Source organism: Chanodichthys erythropterus, chromosome 11, assembly GCF_024489055.1.
Source record: "Chanodichthys erythropterus isolate Z2021 chromosome 11, ASM2448905v1, whole genome shotgun sequence".
In the NCBI taxonomy this organism is placed as follows: Eukaryota; Metazoa; Chordata; class Actinopteri; order Cypriniformes; family Xenocyprididae; genus Chanodichthys; species Chanodichthys erythropterus.
The window spans coordinates 20,409,593-20,435,016 of record NC_090231.1 but is presented as its reverse complement, the minus strand read 5'-3'; the positions used below and the strand labels follow the sequence as shown (position 1 = coordinate 20,435,016).

Below are 25,424 nucleotides of genomic sequence, written 5' to 3'. Positions count from 1 at the left end.
CCACACAGGACAAGACTGAGCACATGATTTTAACTGATAAAACAAAAACATGCAACACCTGAAGCTATTTAGCATGAACAAAAGAACTACAAAAGAACATGAATGGACTCATGAGAACTCATGAATGGCAAATTTAAAAATAAGAGACATGACAAAGTACACAATCCTGACAAGTATATACATGTCCATTTATTATTTATTTATTAATTCGAAAAGTGGCTGCTGTATATTAAGTTGGAAGTGTTTTTGGCATTAATGACCAAGTGTACATTATCGTTCAGGCTCAGCCTTTATTCAGAAAATGTTATATTCAGATTCTGTATCTGTGTTGAAGAGATTCTCTTATTTCTGAGATCATTTCACAAAGGATTAACGGTTCTATCTTATTTCTGGTTGTGTGTTACCTGTAGATTTCAATTTCTGTAGCCACTCTGCAATCCAAAGTCTTTTGCTTTTGACTACGGGTGAATCTCCAGTTGTCACTGATGATTGTCATTTGGACCTTTTTGGATTACAATCCTCCATCAAAATGATAAGTTTAATTATTCAAGCTGCTGTGAGAAAATATTGTAAATGATCCGCTACCAGCAGCATCCTCACATGCCATATAGCCTACTAGCTGGGACTCCTTCCTTTTTGTTTACAGATGTGACATAATGACGCAAAGACGAAAGGCTGCATGTTCAAATTTCCTGCAGAAACCCACCAGTATCGATAGTTCTGAGCACTGGCTGATTATAATTGCTCAATTTATTTTGCATAATTATTAACCAAAAATGTTATGGACTGCAGCTTTAATATAAAAGTTTTACTCCTAAATATACTTTTGGAATGTGTAAAAAAAACAAACAAAAAAAAAACACTTGGGAATGATCAGCATTTGATTTTATTTCATGTTTTTTCTCCTTTATTGCTTTTAAAATTTAAATGGGATTCATTACCATTTCTGAGCAGATCTTTGATGATGTTACATTGTTAATTGCAATGAGGCATGGCCATAATGTGCACACACTAAATTAAGTTTCAGTAGATGACTTTAAAATGACTGTGTTGTGTATTTTATCTTTATTGTAAAATAAAGGTAAATGTCACTACCTAAAATATTAAGGAATGCAAATATACATTGCAAAGTATTCAAATAAGAGTGTAAAAAAGTGGTCGGCAAGAATTTATTTATTTATTTTTTTTGTGAAAAAAGTATTGCTTTTATTCAACCAAAGACAAGACATTTTTAATGTTAAAAACAATTCTGTTTCAGTGCTGTTCTTTTTAACTTTCCATTAATTAAAGAATCCTGGCAAGCACCACATCTGTTTGATAACATTGTTGATAATGAGAAATGTTTCTTGAGCAGCAGATCAGCATATTAGAATGATTTTTGAAGGATCATGTGACACTGAAGACTGGAGTAATGATGCTGAAAATTCAGCTTTGTCATCACAGGAATAAAATACATTTTAAAATGTATTAAAATAGTTAAAAATAGAACCTGTAGTGTTCCTCAACTTTAAACCAGTGGATACAGTCTTGCAGAAAACAATCTGATTTCTTCTTCTAGTGTCATTTCACTAAAGTGGTGATTCCAAACCTGTCCCGAACAGATAAGAGGAAGCGCTGAGTCATAAGGCTGATCTCAGAGCAGAAGATGCAGGTGATGATGTCAGAGCAACAAATCCGATGACTCTAGACTGGCAGCCACACCCTAAGGGCTTCCTCTGCTGTCTGTCTCAAACTATGTCTTCTTCACACTGCTCTCACATTCTTGCCATTATTTTCTCTTCTCATTCTTCACACTGTCACACCTCTTTACAACGTTCCTTCACATTCTCTCCTCGTTGCCGTTTTCTTCCAATGGCACAAAGGATTGCTAGTTGCTTGGCATATTGATTTGGACATTCTGATGTGGAGACCCTCACAAAGGTTTCATCTCCATTTGTCACTGCACAAAACGTATACATTTATACATGTCATTCTGTCATCTCATTTGAGTATGTCAACCCTCAGCCTATCACAATGATAATCAGACCCTGCTGTCTGCGCTCCTACATCCCTGTAATTGGAATTCAGTGTTATCAGACCAAATTTTCAGTTGCGCATAATAATTCCAACTGTCTGAAAGGCTGCAAAATAACTTGTGTAGTAATAAAAGATGTCTGTTTACTTGTAACAGATGGCTGTTCTTTGTAAAGAGCATTGACATGCAGTTGAAGCACATACTGAAGAGCTTTACTTCTCTTCTTTTTTAATTCCATCACATCCTTACTGCACAGTATTCATTTGCTTTCTTATCTTCACACTCAGAGGGACATTCAGTGCGTTGGTTTTATCAAGAGCACATCTTAACCTCTTATCTAGTTTAATAACTTTGTAATGCCAGCAACGGGGTGAATTGCTTTGATGGAATAAATAATGCTGGCAAGGGTGCATTGTGATAGAGTAAGTTTATTTTTTAGATTAAAATTTATAGACAGATTTATAGAATATAGAATTTATAGACAGACATTTATAGATCTTAGTAGAATAAAAGGCCATGGAGGGTCATGCATCATTCCTGCTTATTTAACTGTAAAATGTAACTAGTTTTACTGTAATAAGGGAAATCACAGATTGTCCAATTTACAAAGTCTTATTATTTAGGATAAGCTACGTAATCTTGATTTCTATCTTTTCAATTCATGTAATTGTATAAAATGTGCAGTCTAGATTATGTAGGGCGAATGTGAACCAAATGAACACTCATTTTTTTGTAGTTCCCAGCATGTTTTGCAATGGGGAAAGTAAAAATGGTGACGTTAAGTGTTTTGTGTGTGTGTGTGAGTTTGAGCAGGTTGAACTTGAGAAAAGGAGGAGACTTGATAGTGTTTAAAGTGGACCTATTATGCTCCGTTTTACAAGATGTAAAATAAGTCTCCAATGTCCCTAGAGTGTGTGAAGTCTGAGCTCAAAATACCCCACATCATTTTTTTAAAATAACTTGCTAAAAGAGTAAATGCTAAAATTAAGTGTTATATAATGTTTTTTTTTTTTTTTTTTTTTTTTTTGCAAGATTAATGGCAAGGGAGATTTAGTAGTGATTAATGTTTTGTTATGCTAATTTAGAAGAGTTTCTGTTAATGTGGGTTTTTGGAGAGTTAGCGTCATGGTGACAAGTAGCGCATGTGGCTGCAGACAAGTTACATGTTTTTAAGTTGCTGTACTCATTCAGTAAGTGCTATACCATGCTATTGTTAACATATTAGCAAATTAGCAAGTTGACATTTTTTGTAATTTCTAAAGTTTTACAGTGAAATAAATAACTCATCTGATTTGCAAGAGCCCAAGTGAAAAAGTTAATTAACAAAATATTTTATGTTAAATGAGTTAGCTAACTCAGTACTTCAAGTTAGGAGAAATGAACATGAATGAGTACTACAAACTCAAAACTTGATAGTTCTGCTTACTTAAAATTGGGAACATTTACAGTGCTGCCAAATTCACGCGATTTCAGTAAATGAGGCTTTATCCCAGCCAACATGTCCATGTGGGCCCCACATGGGTTTTATCTGGGCTATATGGGCATCATCTGGGCATGGGTTCAGAGTGGGCACATTGATGGGCTGAATGTGGGCCCCATTTTGAATACATTTTGGGGCCCAGTTAGGTTGGCCACATTGCTAATTTGAGGGTCCCATATGGGCCACATTTGGGCTTTATTTAGAATTGTAAAATAGATTTTTACAGTTGTTTTTGTACAATTATGGGTAACAGCTTAACCCTAACAACTGGTTACATTTATTCAATTTTTAGTATTTCATGTTTTATAGCATATATATATATATATATATATAGATCCCTGCATGGGCAACCCAAGTGGGACCCATAGAATTTTGTCCATCGGCTCCACACAGGTCCCATGTGTGCTAGCCTATAGGGGCTCATGATGGGTCCATAGTGGGCTCTAAGTGGGGCTCATTTGTGTGTTCATTATAGGGGCCCACATTGGTCACATATGGGTTCTAATAAATGGGGCCCAGTTCTCACCCACCCACCATAGATGGGCCATTTGTGGGTCCAGTGTTATCACCCTTTTGGGACCCATAAGGGTTCTGTATGTGGCCCATATATGACTCATGTGGGCACCTATAATGAACACACAAATGAGCCCCACTTAGAGCCCACTACGAACCCATCATGTGCCCCTATGGGCTAACACACATAGGGCCTGTGTGGAGCCGATGGACACAATTCTATGGGCCTCACTTGGGTTGCCCATGCAGGGCCCAAGTGACAGCCCATCAAAAACCCACATGGGGCCCACATGGACATGTTGGCTGGGATGTCGTAACTGTTTCAAAATGTTTCGAAATTTCGATGGTTCACCGCTGGTGGGAGATGATCTCTGTAAACCTATAAATCATGCGGATTCACTGTGACCGCCCCCCAGCGGCAAACCACTGAACAAGTGTTTATGGGTTTTACCTGATCAGTTTTATACATTTGTACACATTTTAATTAGACATTAAATTAAAAGGAATAAAAGTAGTTAAAATCCAAGTGAACCTGAAGTTGCAAATGACTGTACTTCAGTGTTGAGACGTATGTAGTGGAACAAAATATTGAATAGAGGACAGGGTTTTATTTTAGCGTACCTCCTCCCCATCCCTTGCTCATAGCAAACTGACAGTTGGAGGCGAGTGGTTAAGGATATTCAACCCAAGCTGTCAAACTGATGTCATCAGAGAAGGAATGCCATTCCAGAGCGGATTACCACGGCAAACAATTTTTTGTGTGTGGGTGTGTATTAACTGTATTAACTGATTAATTGTTCACCATAAGACTAGTAATGTAGGCTAACAAAGTAAATAGGATCAATTTTGAATTCATTATGACTTTAATAGTCTTTTATTGACCTGTTTCGCTGAGCCATCCATGGAACAAACAAAACAAGCACACTGAAAATTGATAAAAGATACTATACATTTCTATACATTGAGACTACATATTAGACACTTGATATTTAATCTTATTAGAGGATTAGTTAATTGCATTTGATAGATTTTACTTTCAATAAAACATCTGTAATGGGTTTGTAAAAGATGTTCTCTTTCGAAAGGGAACTCAACACTGCATTTGACACACTTTGGGGAACGTTTCCTTGTGAACCGGTGTCTGAAAACAAGTATCAAATCACGACAATCCTATTGGCCGGCGACAGCCTATGATGTCATCATTGCATGACCCGGAAGTATATAAGGAGCGCCTAGAGAAGCAGTCAGTATCTTTTTTGTCTTCAGGGACAAAGTTTTGTTTGAAAGCAAGTGTTATCAAACCGGTGTTAAGGTAAGACTAATTATGTTTGACATACTTTTCAGGAACTATGTCCTCTAGTGTTGACATCTGATCACACGCATAACTTATAACGTCTTTTATGAGAACAAAAGAGCATGTGCAGGCAGTTCTTGTGGATCTGTCTGTTTTTATTGTGAGTGTAAAATGCTCCACTTTCTTCTGGTCTTCTCCTTGAGAGGAGAAGGACCGGCAGGTGCACCTAATGGTTCGGGTCTTACTCTTGCTGAGGCAGAGTAGAGACTAGATCAAGGGGTTTTCACCTGGAGCTTGTTGAAGAGTTGAAAGGGGTGAAATTCCTTGTGACCTTTGACGGCTGACAGGAGACTGCTGTGGGATTATAATGATGTGTTGTCTTTGACTTCATTCGATTCAGCAGCAATTGCTCTTCTTGTTCTAAGCCGAACAAGAAGGCAGGGGATGGCTGATTAGGATGAAGATGGTGAGCCTCCTGAATCCCCTAAGCCACCCTGCCCCCGCGTATATACAGCTGTGTGGGATTATGGAACGCGCCTCTGGCAGACTGCAGCTGCCATTGGAGCAGATTAATAAAGAAACCGCTCGCGGATTGTTCCTTGAATGGTTCCTTTTTTGCCATAATCCTCCAGCCACCGTAAGCTTTCCATTCCTTCTTGATCTTCATACTGAGATCGAGAAGACATGGTAGAACCTGTATTCAGCTCGCATTCATCAACATCAGCAGGTTAATTAGCTGATGTTGATGGAGTGAGTATGGGTACGCGTCAATGCCTCCTACTGATGAGATGGGTGCAACTGATAGTAGAAGCAAGCTGTTCTAGGTGTGTGGCCTTCAGAGGCCACCCTTTAAGCCCCTTTATTGAGACCAGGTCGGCCTCCCTGGTGGCATTCAGGGTTGACTTTGTTCCCCTGACAAGTGACTGGCTAGGGTTCCTTCGGGCCCCCTGGCCAAATTCCCTTAGAGGGGCCTCCCTTCTTCAAGAAAGTTTGTTACCAGAAGCCTTTGAGTGGCCTTGGTAGGCTTGGTAGGCTCTTTGAGGCTTATAGCTTGGGCTGTTGAGACGTTTTTATGCATGTTTGGCCTGAGTTTTTGTTGCATTTACACTTTTCTGACCAGAAGTTGTCACCAGGTTCAGTTCACTTGGTTCGGTTGATTCAAAGCTTTGAAAAGCTTTGTTTCTCCCATCACAATAGCTGCATCTCATTTCGGAGGCTGTGTCCTCCCGAGGTTGCATTTGAAGGCTGCATTCATCATCAAGGATGTCTTATTTAAGAAAAGTAACCGTAATAAAATTGACTTGTATTGCTTGTGAGGTGAAAAATACTGTAATTTCTTTCTTACTTTGCAATCTAACAGTTACTTTTCTTAAATGAGACCACCTCGATGACATATGCAGCCTTCAAATGTGACCTCCGGAGGACGCAGCCTTCGAAATGAGAAGACTATGTACAACTCCAGCTGCTACAGAAAGGATACAGAAATGGCAGACTCTGTGCTTCTCATTCAGGGCTGTGTCTATGCTAATAGGGCAGATCGTCACCGGCGGTGGGCGGGGCTTCTCCCTACGATTATGTCATCGTAGGGGGGAATCTAAATCAGCTCATTTGAAGAGACTGCTTTTGATTTATGGGAATTAAAAAAAAAAAATGAATGAGTGGATTTTTACCATGAGGCTGATTGCACTGTGGACACACATTGGTGTTCAACCACCTTATAAAAGTGAATTTTGGATAATAGGTCCCCTTTAATGTTCAATTAACCATTGTGTTGAAGAGTGGAGCTCTTGCTCAGGGTGAGGATGGGTACATAAAGGCTGCGTTTACACTGGCAAAAAAATTTACTCACATCATCCGACACAGATCGAAATGTGTTGCACATGTGTAAACACAAAAATCTGCACAAGATCTGATTTTATTGCATCTGTTCTGAGCCACTTCCAATTTTGGTTTTAAATCAGATACATATCCAATATATGGACATCTGACCTGTGTATAAACACATATATCCAATTCCAGTTGGAATACCAAGCCACCACAAGCTGAGGGCGACACATTTGCCCACAAAGATAATAGGCTTGTTTGACTTCATGCAGTGCTGCGCACACCGATCAGCCGCTGACTTGAAGCAGTGCCAGTTAGAAATGTCCGACAGACAGCACCAACGCCAGACCGCCTTCTGTATACAACTTAGGAAGAAAGCACAACACAGTTCAAAAAGCTTACGCTATATCCTACGCCGGCCATCCCTATTCAACTTATGGACAAAGCATTTTTTCGTAATTTGAGTATGAAGGCAGTCTGGCGGAAGCTAGATATTAATATATACTTGTTAAAAAACTTGTTAAATATGGATTTTTTTTTTTTACATAAATGCATCACTTCAGAAGTGTTTTATATGGATGGATGTGGATGGAAGCACTTTCTTCCGCTCATATTCGTTGGTCCAGTTCACTGTCATTATAGAGCTTGGATGTGTCAGGATATTTATTAATATATCTCTGATTGTGTTCATCAGAAAGAAGAAAGTCATATACACCTAGGATGGTTTGAGGGTGAGTAAAGCTTGGCCTAATTTTCATATGAAAGTGAACTAATCCTTTAAGCGGCTGCAGATTAAATTCTGACTCATTCAAGTCGTCTGGAATGTTCCTCATAATATCCTATTTTCAAAATAGGCAAAACCATCAAGAAATGCCTAACCTGTGACCACACTTGATGCAATTTATATATTCTCATTTAAGACGTGAACTTGCAATTAATTTAAATGAATGAAAACCTTGACTTAAATGTGCACTGTCTACTCAAAGCCTATAGGAATTTTGACTGAAAAAAATTGAAATAGTAATGAATGAAGAATAAGGCATTGAGAAATTAAAAGACAGAGAGAATTTTTTTTAATTTTTTTTTTTACTGAGGAAAATATAAAATATGTTCTAACTGTATAGATTTAGTATATTTTCAGCAAAGTCAGTAGTTTCAAAAACACGTTCTTTCTCTCCTTTCCTTCCCAACAGCTCTGGATTGTGTAGGTGGAACAGAGGCGTGAAGAATCCCCCCTTGAGTTCCGTGCCAGCTCTCTGTGTTTCCTTGATAAGTGGCAGGATAGTAAGGCACAGAGTGGACATGAATTTCATTTCACATTTTATTGAACACATCCACACATGTGGGAGAAGGGTGGAAGGCGATAGATATAAATGTATTAAGATGTGTATTGCAGATCCATTCTGCAATAAGAGCAGTCAGGGGGTGTGAGGGGCAGATTTGTGGCTCCTCTTGTCATGGTGGGAGAATGCTTACCTTTAAAAAGCCCTGTTATCTGAGGTAAGGGGGTCAAGCATGTAAGGACCCCTCTCATGTGATCCGCATCACCAGGTTTGCTATGAGGGATTCTCCAAATTAAGGAGATTTCAGTAATTCCAAAAGGAAAATTTGGGAACGGCAGTGCTGGTGAGTAACTAACTAAAATAGCGACATTACTTAACGCTATACTGTAACTAACAAGCAAGCAAGCTATTTTTTAAAATTAGTTAGCTAGCAGTCTGAGCTGTGGAAATAATCAAACACAATCACCTAAACAATCCTTGTGCTTTCTCTGTCTCTGTAGCATTGGACATTGGTTCATTTGGATGGTTCACATAAATGAACTAATTAAAACACCATTCACAGATTTGAGTCCCTGTGTGTGTGCCATTTTTGACTCGTTTAGGCCAAAGTTGGGTGTTTTTATTGTATTTAGTGTAGGCTATAAGTTTGATAATGTCATCCTAATTTAATTTTCATTTATTTTAAACTCCTCATTGTTTTTGTGCAAGTTCTCTTGTGTTGGTGTGTGTTTTTTCTGGTTCTGGTTTTCCCCACAAACTAAACAGACGCTAACCTGCCTGTGTGTGTGAGCAAGAGTGTGTAAATGTTTGTGTGTGTTAGCCATGTGATGAAATGGTTATCCATCCAGGGTGTTGCTATTTTCCTTGAATGTGCAAGACTTCTGATTCATTAATAGAAATCCAGGAACATGTTGCATTTGGTGAAATCAGGTTCTTAAATAATTATGTTCATATAAATCATTTATAATAAATACTGCAATATTCCATAAAAAAAAAAGAAAAAAAAAAAAGGAATTGTCAATTTTGATTTCATGGTTACTTTAAAAATATATGGACCAAGATGCTGGGCTAAATTCCAGGGCTGTGTCTGAAATCACATATTTTCTTGAGTAGGTAAACTTATTTTTTAGCAGTTGCGAAATAATTTCTTATTCAAAATATGTTCTATGAATGTGTGTATGAATGTAATCTGGAAATACTTAATACACCATATTGTCATTATCATGTGACCTGCCAACGACTGTTGCATCAATCCTCACCTGTTTCCATTAAGTGTTCATCGTATGCACACTCCAGAATCATGCTGGAAGTGGTCATCAGGGGAATTTTGCTTAATCTTTTATGAGTAGGGGAGACCGGGTATGGTTGTAACACTTTTTACTTAAGCATCTTTGACTCACTGAGTGCTTAAACAATGTACCCACATTTGTTTAGGCTATTATAAAGGCACCGATTCAAACCTCTTCAAAAAATATCACAGCCCTTATTAGTTGATGTCAAAAACATGGTGTGACTTGTTACAATCTGCCCCACTACTGGCTTAAGTTGTAACAATTAGACAAAAGAAGCAAAAACAGTAGTCACATCATGCAATATGCTTCAAAAACAGGGTTATTAAAATAATCCAAAAGAAAAAATACAAAACAATGTCTCTCTTTCTGTGACTGTCGCCTATAGCTACTGTGAATTCGGACATACTTATTTTGTCACATTTTGTAGGCTATTTCACTTACTAGGGAAGTAGCCTGATGTGATTTCGGGTGCAGCCCAGCATTACCACGACAGTAGAGGTTTGAAACATGAATGGATAGATTGACTGTTGACCTATGGTGATTCAAATGTTGCTAGACTACACTTTCAAATAGCTTCTCCAACACCCAACAATTTACTCAAATGAGATATCAAGATCATTCTCACTTGCAGGGTTCAGTAGACAGCTAAACGGTAGGCTATCCAGCATGGATATGATCGTGTAAATACGCCATGGTAAACTGAACGAGCTCGAGCACTCTTTTCTCGTTCTAAACTCTCTAATCCCTTTATTGTCCCGTTGAATATCATTGTTAAGATTTCTTAAATTAATCGTGGCCTACTTATTTTTAATTAAAGTTGCATTCGTGTGGTTTAAGCACACTCCAGAGAGATGACGAGCTCAGAAGACGTTCTAATTAAGTTGCGCAAGTGTTTTCTATAGATGAAGCGACTTGACTATCATTAAAGATACACACTTGAGCTCTGAGCAGTCCAATGTGCAGCTGGGACTGTCTTATACACCTTCAGGGGCTTTCTCAGCAAAAAACACAAAAGCTGAATTGCCAATCTCGGTCTTTCTCTCTACTGTTGGAAGTCGTTATTATAAGGCTGATAAGTACAAGATTGGCACTTAGAGACTGACTTGTGATTTTAATTACAGAGGTTTTGCAAGTTGTTTATTTTCAGTCTGAAAGACAAGATTCATGTGTTTCAACTTCAAATTCTACACATAATATTGAACAATTACAACAAACTTTCTGTTGATTCTTGAATTGCAGTCACAAATTTAGTCACAAACGCTTTGGCGCCCCCTGGCGCCTGAAATAAACCTTGCACACTCTAAATGGGAATGTTAATCAGATTGCCACATAAGAAAAATACCATGCTGTGGTAAATCATGATTAATCGAAGTTATTCTTAATTATTAATTGCCATAAAAGTCGGAATAATGAAAAAACGACATTAAAATTAAGATCTGACATAAAAGTCATTTTTGTGACACAATTTTGACCTTTTTTGTCATTATTTCGACTTTTTATTTAACAATTATGACTTTGTATCTCATAATTTCGACCTTTTAAAAAGAAAGATTTTTTTGTTGTTGTTTGTTTATGGGCTTCCATACACCATCCCAACCCTCCCAAATAGGAAATTGATTTTCTTTCTTTTATTTACCTAACAAAAAAAAATTTCACACTATGCAAATGAATATTCTTCACCTCACACAGTTTAAGTACAACTTTTATTAATACTGGAATCATCACAGTGTGTTTTGTTACATTAGCTGTGACTAAACTTAACAAAAATTAGAAGGATAAATATTACCAAAAAGGAAATGATGTTATCAGCAACAGTGGCAAATTAGCCTTAGGAAAACAGCACAATAAATTAAAGCAGAAGAGTAAGCGAGAAAGCAGAAATAAGAAAGACAGACACAACAGAACCTGTAGCGTTACTCAATTTCAGTCAAGAGGATGAAGGAGGGGATGGGGTCGGTCGAAAAAAATAAAATTAATGCACACGTCATATCTTTTGCACGAAAATGAATTTTAAAATATATAATCAAGTACACCGGCTGAGTGTTGAGCCGAAGAGCCTGCGGTTTGTGGTCTGTTGTGAGGCATGTGCGTGATGCTACTTGTATGCGAGTGGAAAAGAGACTCGCAGCTAATGGCGTAAGACACACGGCTCAGTTTCCATGACACCCGGTTGCCAAGCCCTCCCTCCACGAGGCACGAGCGCGCGGCGGAGATGACAGCGAGGGGAAATCGCAGCGTCGTGGCTGAACCGAGCGTAGGAGACGGGTGTCTTTCAGGGCATTTTCGAAGAACAGCGGGTGGATACGAATGATGGGGGCTGCATGTGTAGCGGGCTAAATGAGCATTTCATCCCTCTGTCACCCGCGCCACAAAATCATTTACTGTCAGTAGCCATTTTAGAGATGTGAAACACAACGCAAAAGGAAATGGCATGACAGAGGAAAGGCTGGACTGAATGAATATCAAAAAGGCATAAAGTTGCATAAGGCTAACATTATACTTATTGATTGTGCTAACTCTATAGGATTTGGTCAAATACTTAATGTAAATAAAAATGATAGCCAATTCAGTTCTCTTTTTTTGGCATTTGCTTGGCTTACCAACATATATGTAAAGGCAGAACTTAAGACACTTGTTTAGTTTAAAAAAATGTGTGTGTCCAATGTGCTACTTACTAATGGTTCTCCAGGCAAATGATAATCTGTAAGGGTTGCATTTATTTATTTCTGTTTAGATGAAAGTGGGAGACGGTTGAGATAACTCTTAAGAGCAAAGGAGGAAGTTGTGAGATGATGTTAGGATTAAAATAAAATATTGCCCTCAAAAATCACATTTACACATCATCAAAGCATATACTTCAAAACCGCTTCTTCCCTGATAATACCTGATAATAACCATGAAGGGGTGCTCCAGGAACAAACCATCCCGATCTCAAGTGAAAAAGTAACTATTTTACACTGTGGTGATGTCGTATTAAATGTATATTAAGTTTGTACAATGTGATTTGTACAGAAAAGTTTGATTTTTAGGAAAAAAAAAAAAAAAAAAACATAAACATGAAGGTCCGAGTCTAAAGCTAATCATCAGTGAGGCATAAGCCAGATTGTACGAATGAGACTGTATGAATTCATACTAATTATCCAAAATTAGCCAAAAAACATAAAATAGTTATGAATTTCCACAATAGTATATTGGACAAACTGAATTCTGAGCTTCACAAATTTCAGCTGTAAGATAACAGACCAAGGAAATCATATTTTCACAGCTAAATCGTGAGCCTGCCTTATAGTGAGCAATGATCATATTATGACATTCAGTGGGAGACAAATGAACATGATGTCAAACACTGTAAAACAAAGAGAAAATGTGTTTATATTCACCTGAGAACCAAACTAGTCTATCTGCTGAGTGAGTATGTGGGTATTGAGAAGCTGAAGGCTGAGCTCATAAGTGACAGTGACCGTTTTTCTCTCAGTTTCCTCCAGAGGTGCTTTTAACTGTCATCTTCCTTCGACCTCGGGAGCAGAAACCCACAGAGACTGACGTTACAATAAAGAGACAACAGTAAGCCAACTACCTGCAATCAAGCTTTTGTGTCTTTTCCTCCCTTTCACTTCTACGCTTCGCTTCCCACCTATTTCTTTCAGCAATTATTCTCTGCTGGCCTTGTCTTTCTCATGCTTACTCTTCTCATTCTTCTTTCTCTTTCACTTCTCATCCACTCTCTATCTTTCTTCCTGTCGTATTCTCCTGCCTTTACGTGTCTGTGTACTTGCTGCGAATTGAACCTCTGAGAGCTGTATGTTTGTCGTTTGCAGGCCGTGAAGCTTCACATGAAATATGTGGATATGTAACAGATATTTTTTTCTATCTTCGTCCAGCAAACTTCACTGTATTGCTGCCAAATCAATGCACTTATCTTTGATTCTTCACCCACCCCATTGCAAGACAACATTTATGTGGGACATTTGTTTTTAGTGAAGCAACTAGTACTGTTCACCGTCTTATACAGTATATGCATGTGTATATATATATATATATAAGTTCTGACCTGCTCTTTCATCGGATGGCAGTGTGGGCTTTGAATTGCCGTAACCCTGTTCTTTGATTCCAGCCTGCTCTCAATACGGCCTTTGAGTTCCAGAACGGCACTATTTTCGGTGAGAGATCGGCACACTCGTACATACTGTCACAAAGCAGACATACTTTTTCCTTTTGAACACGCTACAGGCATTCCTAAAACAGAGTGCTGCAAAATAAATAATTCAAAAATAACCCAAAAGTCAGAGAAAGGAGCAAGTGTCTGGCGCAACAGCACTATTTATGACTGCAGGGGTTATAGGGAGTCTTGGGAGAACAGAAAGTCACTCACAAACAGACACTACATGACTAAAACTATGTTTTGACCTCCTACATATCACTTCCACATCCAGTATCATCACAGAGCATTGTTTTTCTTCACGTCGGGTGAACCGGGGTAACCAGCGACCTTTCGTGTCATAGGTATTTACTCCTATATCATCTATAACAGGCAGTGGAATGCTTTTATCATAAACAACTGGATGAGTTTCTTCCCAGAGTTCATTCTCTCCACCTCCTTTATTCATCCCTTTCTTCCCTCTGCAGATCCAAAGTTCATTTTTATGTCCCAAAAAATGGCAGCCAGGTGTGTGCCTTCATCTTAGCTCGTTCTCTCCACCCCTCCAACAGATATATCAGGGGACTGTGGTTTGAAGCTTGACAAGTAAAAGAACATTCCTGAAAAACTCATATTTTTAGAAGCTCAAATTGGAAATTAAATATAATGCATAAACCAATTCCCTTTCAAGATCATTAGTCACACTTTATAATAAGGTTCAACTGGTAAACAGTTAATGCAATAGGTATCATAAGCTAACAGTGAACAACATGTATGTCTAGGTTAATGGAAGTTTATGAATAATATCATTGAAAAGTTTTTAAGATTTTTAAATGTTTTTGAAAGAAGTCTCTTATGCTCACCAAAGATGCATTTATTTGATCAAAAATGATATTGTGAAAAATGTGCAATATCATTACTAATCGAAATAACCGTTTTCTATTTTAATATATTTTAAAATATAATTTATTCCTGTGATGCAAAGCTGAATTTTCAGCAGCCATTGCTCCAGTCTTCAGTGTCACATGATCTATGATCAATCCTGATTAATTTTTTTGTGGAAAACATTTTTTTTTCCAGGATAATTTAATGTATAGAGAGTAAAATAAAAATCTTTTGATAAATTATAAAAGTCTTTACTGGCACTTTTGATCAAATTGTGTCCTTGAAGAATAAAATTGCTAATTTATACAGCTTGAAACATAAGTAGAAATTAACATTAACCTAGATTAATAAATGCTGTTCATTACTAGTTCATGATAGTTAATGCATTAACAAATAACATTAAGAAATTGAACCCTACTGTATTCCAAATCATTCTTCCTACCTCCTTCACATCCCATCACTCTCTTTTTCCTACATCATGACATTGCTACTCATATTTGTCTCCCTAAGTACCAGGGCATGTGACCGCGGCGTCTCACAGCATTCACCACACATAGTGTGGCCACAGTGACAACTAGTGGTCTAAACTACACCTTGAAAGTGCTCTGCAACCTTTCTATTTCTCATTTTCTTTTAAAATAAGCCATAATTAGACTCGACAAGAAGTCTTCGAAAGCATCTTCTTCTTCTCCGAAGACACCTGAACACCAAAAATGTACAGCTTTAGTAAAAGCTGATCTTTGAAACCTTCCCCCATCAAAGGAAAAAAAAGCATTATTGCTCCACATTATCATGATGGTTTTTAAACCCTAATTCTACAAAAATCCACATACCTGACATGAACGTTTCCTACTCATAGGAGCTAGGAGGCCATTACCTGCTCCTAAATAAAACAAGACCACGGAAGTGTACAAACAAAAGATAAATCCTGTCCCTCTATGTAACACGAGCTGACCTGCAGCAGAGCCCTGCTCACCTCCAGACTGCAGACCAACACACAACAGCGATACAACTAGACTTTCAGGATGTGATGTCAAATTTACTGGAGGTGAGGGTGGGGTTAGAGAGAGCGTTGTGGAGGGCAAAGATTTGCAAAGAGCCCCTGCGTACCCCATGAGCTTCTCCAGCACTGATTCCTGGGGTCCATAGTTTGAGGAGGGCCGTTATTCTAGGGGGACTATGCGAAGATCTGGAGTGGACCACAAAAATCCCCCAAACATCCTGGCCCCTTGTTCTTTCAGTAGTTAATTGTCTCACTACAGTTTAACTATCCCGCGGTGATGAGCGTGTTAATAAGACAAACATGCGTTCGGACACGCTAAGAGTTATAGTGGCCTGAGCCTGCTGTTACATATCATTTACTTTTTTTTCATTACTGTTATTCATTATTTCTATAATGACTTTAAACATTTAATTTTTTAATCCTCTTTTTCATAGCTCGCTTTCTAAAGAGAGTCATTGTGAAGTTTTTTTTTTTTTTTCTGGGTTACTTCGCTCTTATTCTCCCATTTCTCCAGGAGGCATCACAAAATCCGTGGCGCTGAGCGATCGTTGGAGACGGTTTTGCGCAGTCGCACCCCTCGACGAATAGACCTCAGCATGTCCTCACCCTCCTGGGGCACTGGCTCGGCCTCAGGGCCCGGCGGGGGCTGGTTCGGAAGTGAGGGGAAAGGAAACTGGCCCTCACCTAAGGCGTGAGCGCTGGCCACCAGCTCCCCGATCTTCTCCACCAGACTGTGGCGATTGGCAGCCAGCAGATGATCTTCCTCGCCCGGTTGGCCGTACACACTCATCTCTAAGCCACCCACGCCCCCTGAACCCCAGGCTGTGTTAGGCAGGCTCAGCCGCTTTGGAGAGGCCTTCACGTACTCCAGCGCTCCTGGGGAGGCGTCATCCGGCACATAAAAGACACATTCTTCGCTGCCCACTCGGGCGGGAGGGCCTGCGTTCCCACCAGGTGAGTCAGGCACAGTGGGGGTCTTGACTGGCACGATGGGTGGGCGTATAGGAATAGGGCCAGCGTTTGAGAGGGTGCGCCTCACCCCAGGCTTTGTAGATGGCGTTCGGCGGATGGTGGCTGTGCCGCCCCCTCCGCCTGGTGGTCCACCCAGAACGCCAGCTCCGCTGGGCAGGCCTGCTGTGCTAGCGGGACGCTTAGTCTGTATCATGCGGCGGTAGTTCTGGGCAATATTACTGTGGCGGGGAATTGTGGAGGATTTATCGAATTCAGCCTGACCGTCAGCCTCAGTGTCTCCATTCACTGAGTAACCATCGTAATCGGAGCCTGACGAAGAGAAAAAATTCCACTTAAAGAGGAAATTGCTGTGAATTACTGAGTAAATTTGGTTGTTTCGGACAGTGTATTACCCTGTGAGGGGATGGTATCTTCTGAGCAGGAGGGAGTGGTTGTTTGAGTGCTGTATCCACTAGAGTACTGAAGGGAGTCTCGGCTGCTCTTCTGCTGCTCCATGCTGAGGCCTCGTGTCAGCACCATAGCTAGGTCACTAGCAGCTGGAGAGACCTCCTCACCATGCTGCACCATAACACAATACATACATACAGTTACATCAAGTACAGACTACACAATTTTAGTTTACTGTGTGCGTGTATATATACCTAGACTCTGAATATTAAACTATAAAAAGTGAATTAATAAATGAAAAGAAAAAAAAAACCCATGAATAAATGAAATAGATTATGTAAATTTTATTGTGAGACACATGAATTATAATTGTCCCACAATTACGGAGTGAACAACAAATAAACAGTTTTTTCAAAGATTGGAGTACTTGTTTATCAAGGAGAAACCACTTAGTGCTGCACAATTATTAGAATTTCTAATCATGATTACAATTACGGATGCCACAATTACATAATCGTTCAAAGGCACATTTACAAAACAAAAAAGAAGAAAAAAGTCCATTACATTATTCTGCATGCTTAAGCTGTGTGTGTTTTCTTTTCTACAGGTTATCTTAAAGTTTTTTCCATTGTTTAAAATGTATAAGTTTTAGTATAACTTTATAATAACATTATATTACCATGCATATTTTTACTTTTTTATTTAAAGAAGAAACCAAAGCAATGTATAGTTGACATTTGAGGCTTAATTTTATTTTACTGCTAGAAAAGCAGTAAAAGTTTTTCAGGAAGAGTGTTTTCAGTTTGTTTATTTTCATATAAAATATGGCATGCAGTTATGGTATAAAGCTATTCAAAACATCATTCAATGTAAATTGTAATAATCGTAAACAATAATCGCAATTACAATTTCAAGAAAATAATTGACAATTATGATTTTTGTCATAATCGTGCAGCCCTAAAACCAGTGTCGGTAAAAAGCATGATTGATATGAAATATCAAAAAAAGAAAGAAAAAAAAAAAAAGGAAAATAATTAAAAAAAATATTTTTACTGTGTGCCATTTCCAATCAATAATGTAAAATCTGAGAAAGTAGAATTAAAATGTTTATTTATTATGCTAATTGTGAAGATGCTCTGAAAATTCAATTGAGATGCAGTGGAAATGACTCTGTGATTGAAAAGTTTATGATATTGCAAAAAATATAAAAATTAATTCTGATGAATCTATGTCCAATCTTGGACATGGTCAATGGATAAACTACAGTGATAGTTATTACAGTGGTTTATTGTGATGACTTTTTAAATGACTTTACTAGTTGTTTGTCATTACATGGTTTTTAAAATTATTTAAAACAATTTCTACCCTTGTATACTTTATTTTAGAGCTTTTTATAAGGCTTTTAATGATTTTATTTCATGAAAGTTTCATTGATACATATTTTTTTGTTTTAATATTTGTATTGTGTGGTAACAGTTTTATAAAAGCAATAAGCCCCGTGAAGCCGTGGTTTACAGTGAATTTATAACAGCTAGGGGCTTATTGCTTTAATATATCCAGGTCTACAAGATCATGAGAACTCTTAAAAATAGCAGTTGTTAAGGGAATAAATTCAAATAAATCTGATGTCAGTTTACATTTTGATTTTTAACTGTTTTAGCTTAAGTTGAAGTAATTTAAAAAATAACAATAATAATTATACAAATTTTAAGCAATCTTGCAACCCCCTTGGAAGTGTGCTGGTTAGGACCCACAGCCTTATTAAGTTCTCAAGGCCAGAACCATCCATATTTGAAAAAAACAGCCCTAAGCAATCAGGCACATTATGTCTTCGCCAAATAAAAAACGCTTGGCATTTTTTAAATTAAAATCTGCATGATGAATGTTTCATATGGTGAAAGTTACCTTGGCAGCTATAGTAGCCGGGGTCATCCTTGGCCTCTGGGGGTCTTCCGAATGCATCCCAGAATAGCCCTGTGACTGAGGAGAGGTTTCTGTCTCCCTCAGCCTATCAAGAGGCTCCTTCCTCCTCTGAAGCGTGCTGGCCAGCGGTTGCTCACTGGAACCTACCTTGGACCAGTCCTGAGGAAGTACGAGCGGTTAGTTCGAGGCAGTATAAAGCAACAAATGCAACGGTCTCAGGGGCGGGAGAGAAGACTGGCCCACGATCCAGCAGTTTGAGTGTCCTTTCAACAAAAAGAGTCTTATGTGCTTTAGAAATAGCCCAATCTCAGTGCTTGCTTGGTTAAACTAACATGTACCTTCCGTGGCCTGCTCGGTTTAGCAAATCTCACAGCCAGAGATTTGAAACCAGGATCAAACAGCCAACAGAACAGGTGCGTGTTAAAAAGCAAAATGAGGTAATGAATGAGGTTAAGCAGAATGAAACCAAAACAGAACACTGTCAAGAAGTGTTATTCAGGAGGCACATATTGAACACACACGTACGCACATAAATGAAGAGGAAATAAACAAAACTGCAATGAGAAGTGCCAATGAAGACAAACCTTCCAGCAAGGAACCTTGGATGTGGGAGAGGGTGTGTTGGATCCAGGGGAGCGGTTATAGGGTGGGGACGCAGGAAGTATGACAGAGAAAGGCCTGATGGAGCCAGTGTGAGAGAGAGCAGGGCGGAAGGTAGCGAAGGACGAGCCAAACTGCGGAATGGAGAGATAAGATCGAGACCGTCAGAGTAGCGAGAGACCCCCTTCCCTTTACACAGGGGTATGGGAGCCTTTGTGCGTGTGGCTTTGCAGATACATGCTGAAAGTGGCAGGGAAGATCAGATCTGATGACAACACAAAGCTGAAACCGGCAAGAAAGAAAGAGAAGACCCCAACCTGCCAGTCAGCATCAAAACCCTCACTGGTCAGATGGACAGTACAAAATATTACTGACAGTTTCAGCACATGTATGTCTGACGGACAGAGTGCTCCGTACTTACTGTGGTTGGAGAGCTACACTCACTAACTGACTGGCAGGTCTCAGACGCTTCTGAGGACGCTGAACTTGATGACTTCTGCAAGAGAGACAGTGAAAGGGTCTCTGTCAAAGTTTGAATTCTTTGGATATGTTGTGGTATACTGCTATGTGCACTTCATATATAAACAGATAAAAGACATTAGGGCTTCAAATCCTTCGGCTTGTCATATTTAGTGTTGCTATATGAATTACTATTGGAGAGGAAAAGAGTTTGGGGTCAGTACATTTTTTTTTTTTTTTTTAAAGAAATTAATACTTTTATTCATTAATCAATATGTTTATTCATTAGGGTGCACTAAATTGATTACACTGTTACAAAAAGAAAATTCTATTACAAATAAATTCATCAAAGTATCCTGAAAAAATTATCACATTTGCCACAAAAAGCAGAATCTAATGAGAAAGTTTCTTGAGGACCAAATCAGCATATAGGAGTGATTTCTGAAAGGTCACGTGACATTGCTGACAATTCAGCTCTCATAAAAAAAATTACAATTTAAATATAAAAGTTAAATATTACTGTTTTTAATTTTTTTTGTTTTTTAAATCAAATGCAGCCTTAAAGACATTTTTAAAATCTTACCCGCCCCAAACGTATAAATATTTGTAATAATTATAACATTTATAATACTTTATAAATTTTTTTTTCATGTATTTTAATTATTACATGAAGCAATTGATTTTCATGTAATCACCCAAAAATAATATTTCTGTCATTAATTACTCACCCTCATGTCGTTCCACACCCATAGGACATTCGTTCATCTTCAGAACACAAATTAAGATATTTTTTTGATGAAATCGAGAGCTATACGATGTCTTTAGTACCTTTCTGGAACTTAAAAGTGTCGGTTAAATTGAAGAGTCATATACCTCTCGGATTTCATCAAAAATATCTTAATTTGTGTTTCGAAGAAGAATGAAAGTCTTACTTGTGTGGAACGACATGAGGATTATTTATGAGTAATTAATGACAGAATTTTCATTTTAAATTGTACTAACCCTTTAAGTGCTACTTTTTTCAGAGCTTAGTGGAGCACATTGATTCTCTCTCTCTTTTGTTTAATGATTATGTTGCCATCTGCTGGTTGTTTTCATATATACCACATTTTAGAGTGTTTTTTTATTTTTTTTTTTTTAAATACTTTAACATCCTGGTTAGAGGCTTAAGTAATAAACCTCTGCAATTAATTCAGCTCAAAACTCTTGACTGCTTGACTAAAAAGAAATTAAAAAGATTCAGGGTTGTTTATTCATGTCCTTAAGCTACCATCTAAAAAATACATGTATGAATCATTGTGTGTTTCTGAATTTTCTATGCTAGGTTGACCCTCAATATGCTTTTTCTTCAGTGACACATCTCGGCCATGTATTTGATAGATTTACAGCCAGGAAAAATCCCCTTTTGATCCCATGGTAAGAGAGTAGCATGTAAGCTCTGAGACGAGTGAATTTCTCTTGCTTTACTGGAAGAAACCTGCTTAAGAAAGTACATAATCTGCATAAATAATGTAAAGCCTATGTTCCACATATGAAGCTTCACAAGCAAATTTCAAGCTCTTCCTATAACACTTTTTCCAGAGAATACAAAAAAATCTGCCTCACCCACATTCTGACCATTGGTCAAGAATTTTTTGAAATACAGTATGTATGAGTTTTGTCCACAAGAGGTCACTGTAATCTTTCAGATACAGACAGGGTATCTTGCTCCATGTTTAAAGTTGGGACACAGATGTGCGGTAACAATGTGGTTTCCTCAAGTGATTATGTGGGGCATCAATTTCAGTTAGTATTACCCCCACATTTCTGCAGAGTCATTGCAATGTCAGCGGCGAAAGTAGTTCACTCTTAAAATGTCAGTTAAAGACTTTTAATTCAGATTTAAAGGATTAGTTCACTTTTAAATAAACTTTTCCTGATAGTTTACTCACCCCCATGTCACCCAAGATGTTCATGTCTTTCTTTCTTCAGTTGAAAAGAATTTAAAGTTTTTGATGAAAACATTTCAGGATTTTTTTCCATATAGTGGAGGTCAAAATTAGTTTCACTGCAGCTTCAAATTGTTCTACACGATCCCAGATGAGAAATAAGGGTCTTATCTAGAGAAACCATCGCTCATTTCTTGAAAAAAATTGAAAATTATATAAGTTTTAGCCATAAATGCTCATCTTGAACTAGCTCTCTTCTTCTCCTCTATTAGAATTCCAGCAGTGTAGACACTGCTAAGTGTATTACTGCCCTCCACAGGTCAAAGTTTTGAACTAATTTTTATATGCAATATGCTAGTTCAATAGTATATAACAATTAGTTCAAACTTTGACCTGTGGAGGGCAGTAATACACTTAGCAGTGTCTACACTGCTGGAATTCAAATAGAGAAGAAGAAGAGAGCTAGTTCAAGATGAGCATTTATGGCTAAAACTTATATAATTTTCAATTTTTTTTCAGAAAATGAGCGATGGTTTCACTAGATATGACCCTTATTTCTCATCTGGGATCGTGTAGAACAATTTGAAGCTGCAGTAAAACTAATTTTGACCTTCAACTATTTGGTGCCCATTGAAGTCCACTATATGGAAAAAAAATCCTGAAATGTTTTCATCAAAAACTTTAAATTCTTTTCGACTGAAGAAAGAAAGACATGAACATCTTGGATGACATGGGGGAGAGTAAATTATCAGGAAAAGTTTATTTAAAAGTGGACTAATCTTTTAATTTAGGCTTTATTCACATATGATCATGAATTTAGGATCATGTGACAATGAAAGACTGGTGGAATGATGCTGAAAATTCAGCTTTACCATCACAGAAAAAAAAATTACATTTTAAAATATATTAAAATAGACAGTTATACATTTTAACATTTTTATATGTTAAACAGTTTAACATTTTAAATTGTAATAAAATTTCATAATTTTGTACTGTATTTTTTATCAAATGCAGCCTTGGTAAACATAAGAGACTTCCTTCAAAACATGAAAACATCTTACTGACCCCAAAACATTTGATAAGTAGTGTATATGATGAAAAGGAACCAAAAAATGGGAAATAAAACATTTTTGTGCGTCAAGACAACATTTTTTAAACATCTTACTGACCCCAAATGGTAGTGTATATAAATAAATATTTACCATCTATTACAACAATAAATATGGTTGCTCTATTGTTTTACATGGGTTAGTCTGACTGATATATCACTCAGTTAAATGTACTGTATAACTTCATATTACCAACATTCTTTAAGACAACAGGACACAACTTAAACACAAATAAACTAGAAATAAATACCTGACTGGTTATATCGGAGGGCATGGGTGATGGGGGTTTGGAGTAGACGTTGGCGTCCTGGGAGATGAAGCCAGAGTCGTGGGAGGAGACGCTGCTGAGGCGGTGTGCAGCGGTTGTTAGCGGTTGGGCCAGGCTGCGGTAGCGACAGGACGAACTGGGTGAGTGAGTCTGAGAGCCACCAGAGGATCGAGAGGCACTACTATGGGCGCTGTTTACACTGCTGCAGGGGCAAGGGAAAGTGCGACAGGGCAGAGGACCAGGGTACAAGGGTGGGGTACGGAGGGTCAAATATGGGCAGATTATATGCCGATAAGTGTGAACCACACCCACAAGATCAGAATGAGCATGAGAAGGTTTTACAGGATGACAGGAACATGATTGACAGATAAAGTCAAGCATTTTGTAAAGATTGATGTAAAGAAAAAATTACGTGGTAATGATATTTGAACAAATGAACAAATGTTTGAGAAAAAAAGTTGTTGTTGAAAAGGAAATGGAGGAACAAAGGTCTCAAGCAGGGGTTGATGGGTAAGGATGGAGGTCAGGGTGGGGGGCAGAGGGAGAACATATGTAAGACAAAGTTTGACAGGTGTGACACAGGGGGCCTAGTATGGAGATTGAAGGCTGTGTTCAGATGTGTCGGCGCTTTGCAGCCGACGCACTTGAATCAACCCCCGTGACTCCATGCAAGGCGGCACACACAAACACAAACAGGTACTAAATGATACTATTATAAAACGAAGCTGTAAATGGCCCAGGAGCCAAAGCAAAACACTAATGGTCTAATCAAAAACTCTAAAGGGACTGGTTATGTAAAAGTGATCTTGAAATGCTTTCACTTCTTCTTGAAATAATTGTTTCATCATATTCCGGGTTAAAACAGGAATATTAGACAGATTCTGCTAATGGGGTTTAAAATGTTTTTAACCTGGAATATTCATTTAAAAGAGCACTGAAGTTACGCTAGTCAATTAGAAAACTAGTAAAATCATGTCAAACAAGCTACTTTAGTCTAATTTTGTTAATTGTAATCACAAGGACTCAATGGATGAATAAAATGAATCAATAAGCATTAAATTATTGCCGTTGAAAGCAAGGCTTTTACGGGAATACAAAATAACATTCGAATGACCACAGTGCTCTGACTCTTGCAACTAAAATGCAGTCAGGGGGTTACATGTGATGTTAACATACAGGGAGACTGTGTAGCGCAGCAGCAGTAACACCAGCAACCCCCCCTCTTTCTTATAGTACACACACGCTTGCATTCAAAATATATACACACACTTCCACAAAATATAACCCTGTTGGAAAATTAAGTAATTAGCTAGTTACTAGCTAGTCATTTAGCTTATAGGCCTACAAGGTTATTGGCATTGGCATCCCCTTAAAGGGTTACTTCATCAAAAATGAAAATTGTCATCATTTACTCACCATCATGTGATTCCAAACCCTTAAAGACTTTTATTTGAAAAAAAAATTTTAGACATTTCAATGAAACCTGAGAGATTTCTTTCCCATTGAAGTTCAATTTAGCCAAAACTTTGATGCTTCAGTATAATTGAGATTCTGATGTGATGTGCTCAATGTATGTACGTTGATCAGTGTTTAAACGTGAATAAAAGCCTAATTTAAAAAGAAAAAGTGATTTAAAAAAGTGATTGAGTTTTTGTCTTAAAAAAATGGATTAAACAGCTCAATTAATATGGATTACTTTTATCATGTCTTTATGAACTTTTTGAAACGTCATAATGTTGGTGTAATGGGCTTTCAGTGAAGGGACGGAAATCTTTTAGGTTTCATTAAAAATATCTTCATTTGTGTTTTGAAATCTTGTAAAAGTAAGTAAATGATGACAGAATTTTTGTATTGTTGGGTGAACTATTCCTTTAAGATGGTATGACCAGCTGGTTTGTTGGTCCAAGATGGTCTACCACCTTGTTCCAAGGCGCACCAAAGCTTGATTTTCCAGCAGGGCAGTTGCAAGTATAAGCTTCCATATTTTGTGGTAAACTTTACTGTCATTTTGCAACAAACAGCAATTTTCAAAGCAATTACAACAATGAAAAG

General features: G+C 37.9%; 1 protein-coding gene across 4 annotated transcripts in view; it reads right to left on the bottom strand.

Annotated features, from left to right (window-relative positions):
* Nucleotides 1-11,427: 11,427 nt before the first annotated feature.
* The window catches only part of mtss1lb (MTSS I-BAR domain containing 2b), a 68,273-nt gene continuing 54,276 nt past the window's right edge, over nucleotides 11,428-25,424 (bottom strand). For 2 of the 4 annotated variants that reach the window (XM_067402034.1, XM_067402036.1), the window contains exons 10-14: nucleotides 23,355-23,574; nucleotides 20,030-20,104; nucleotides 18,991-19,167; nucleotides 17,091-17,256; nucleotides 11,428-17,007 (exon numbers count right to left, since the gene is read on the bottom strand). In XM_067402034.1, coding sequence (XP_067258135.1) covers nucleotides 16,247-17,007; nucleotides 17,091-17,256; nucleotides 18,991-19,167; nucleotides 20,030-20,104; nucleotides 23,355-23,574 — 1,399 coding nt within the window. In that variant the 3' untranslated portion in view covers nucleotides 11,428-16,246. The remainder of the gene's footprint in view (nucleotides 17,008-17,090; nucleotides 17,257-18,990; nucleotides 19,168-20,029; nucleotides 20,105-23,354; nucleotides 23,575-25,424) is intronic. The other 2 variants (XM_067402037.1, XM_067402035.1) reach the window with 2 other exon arrangements.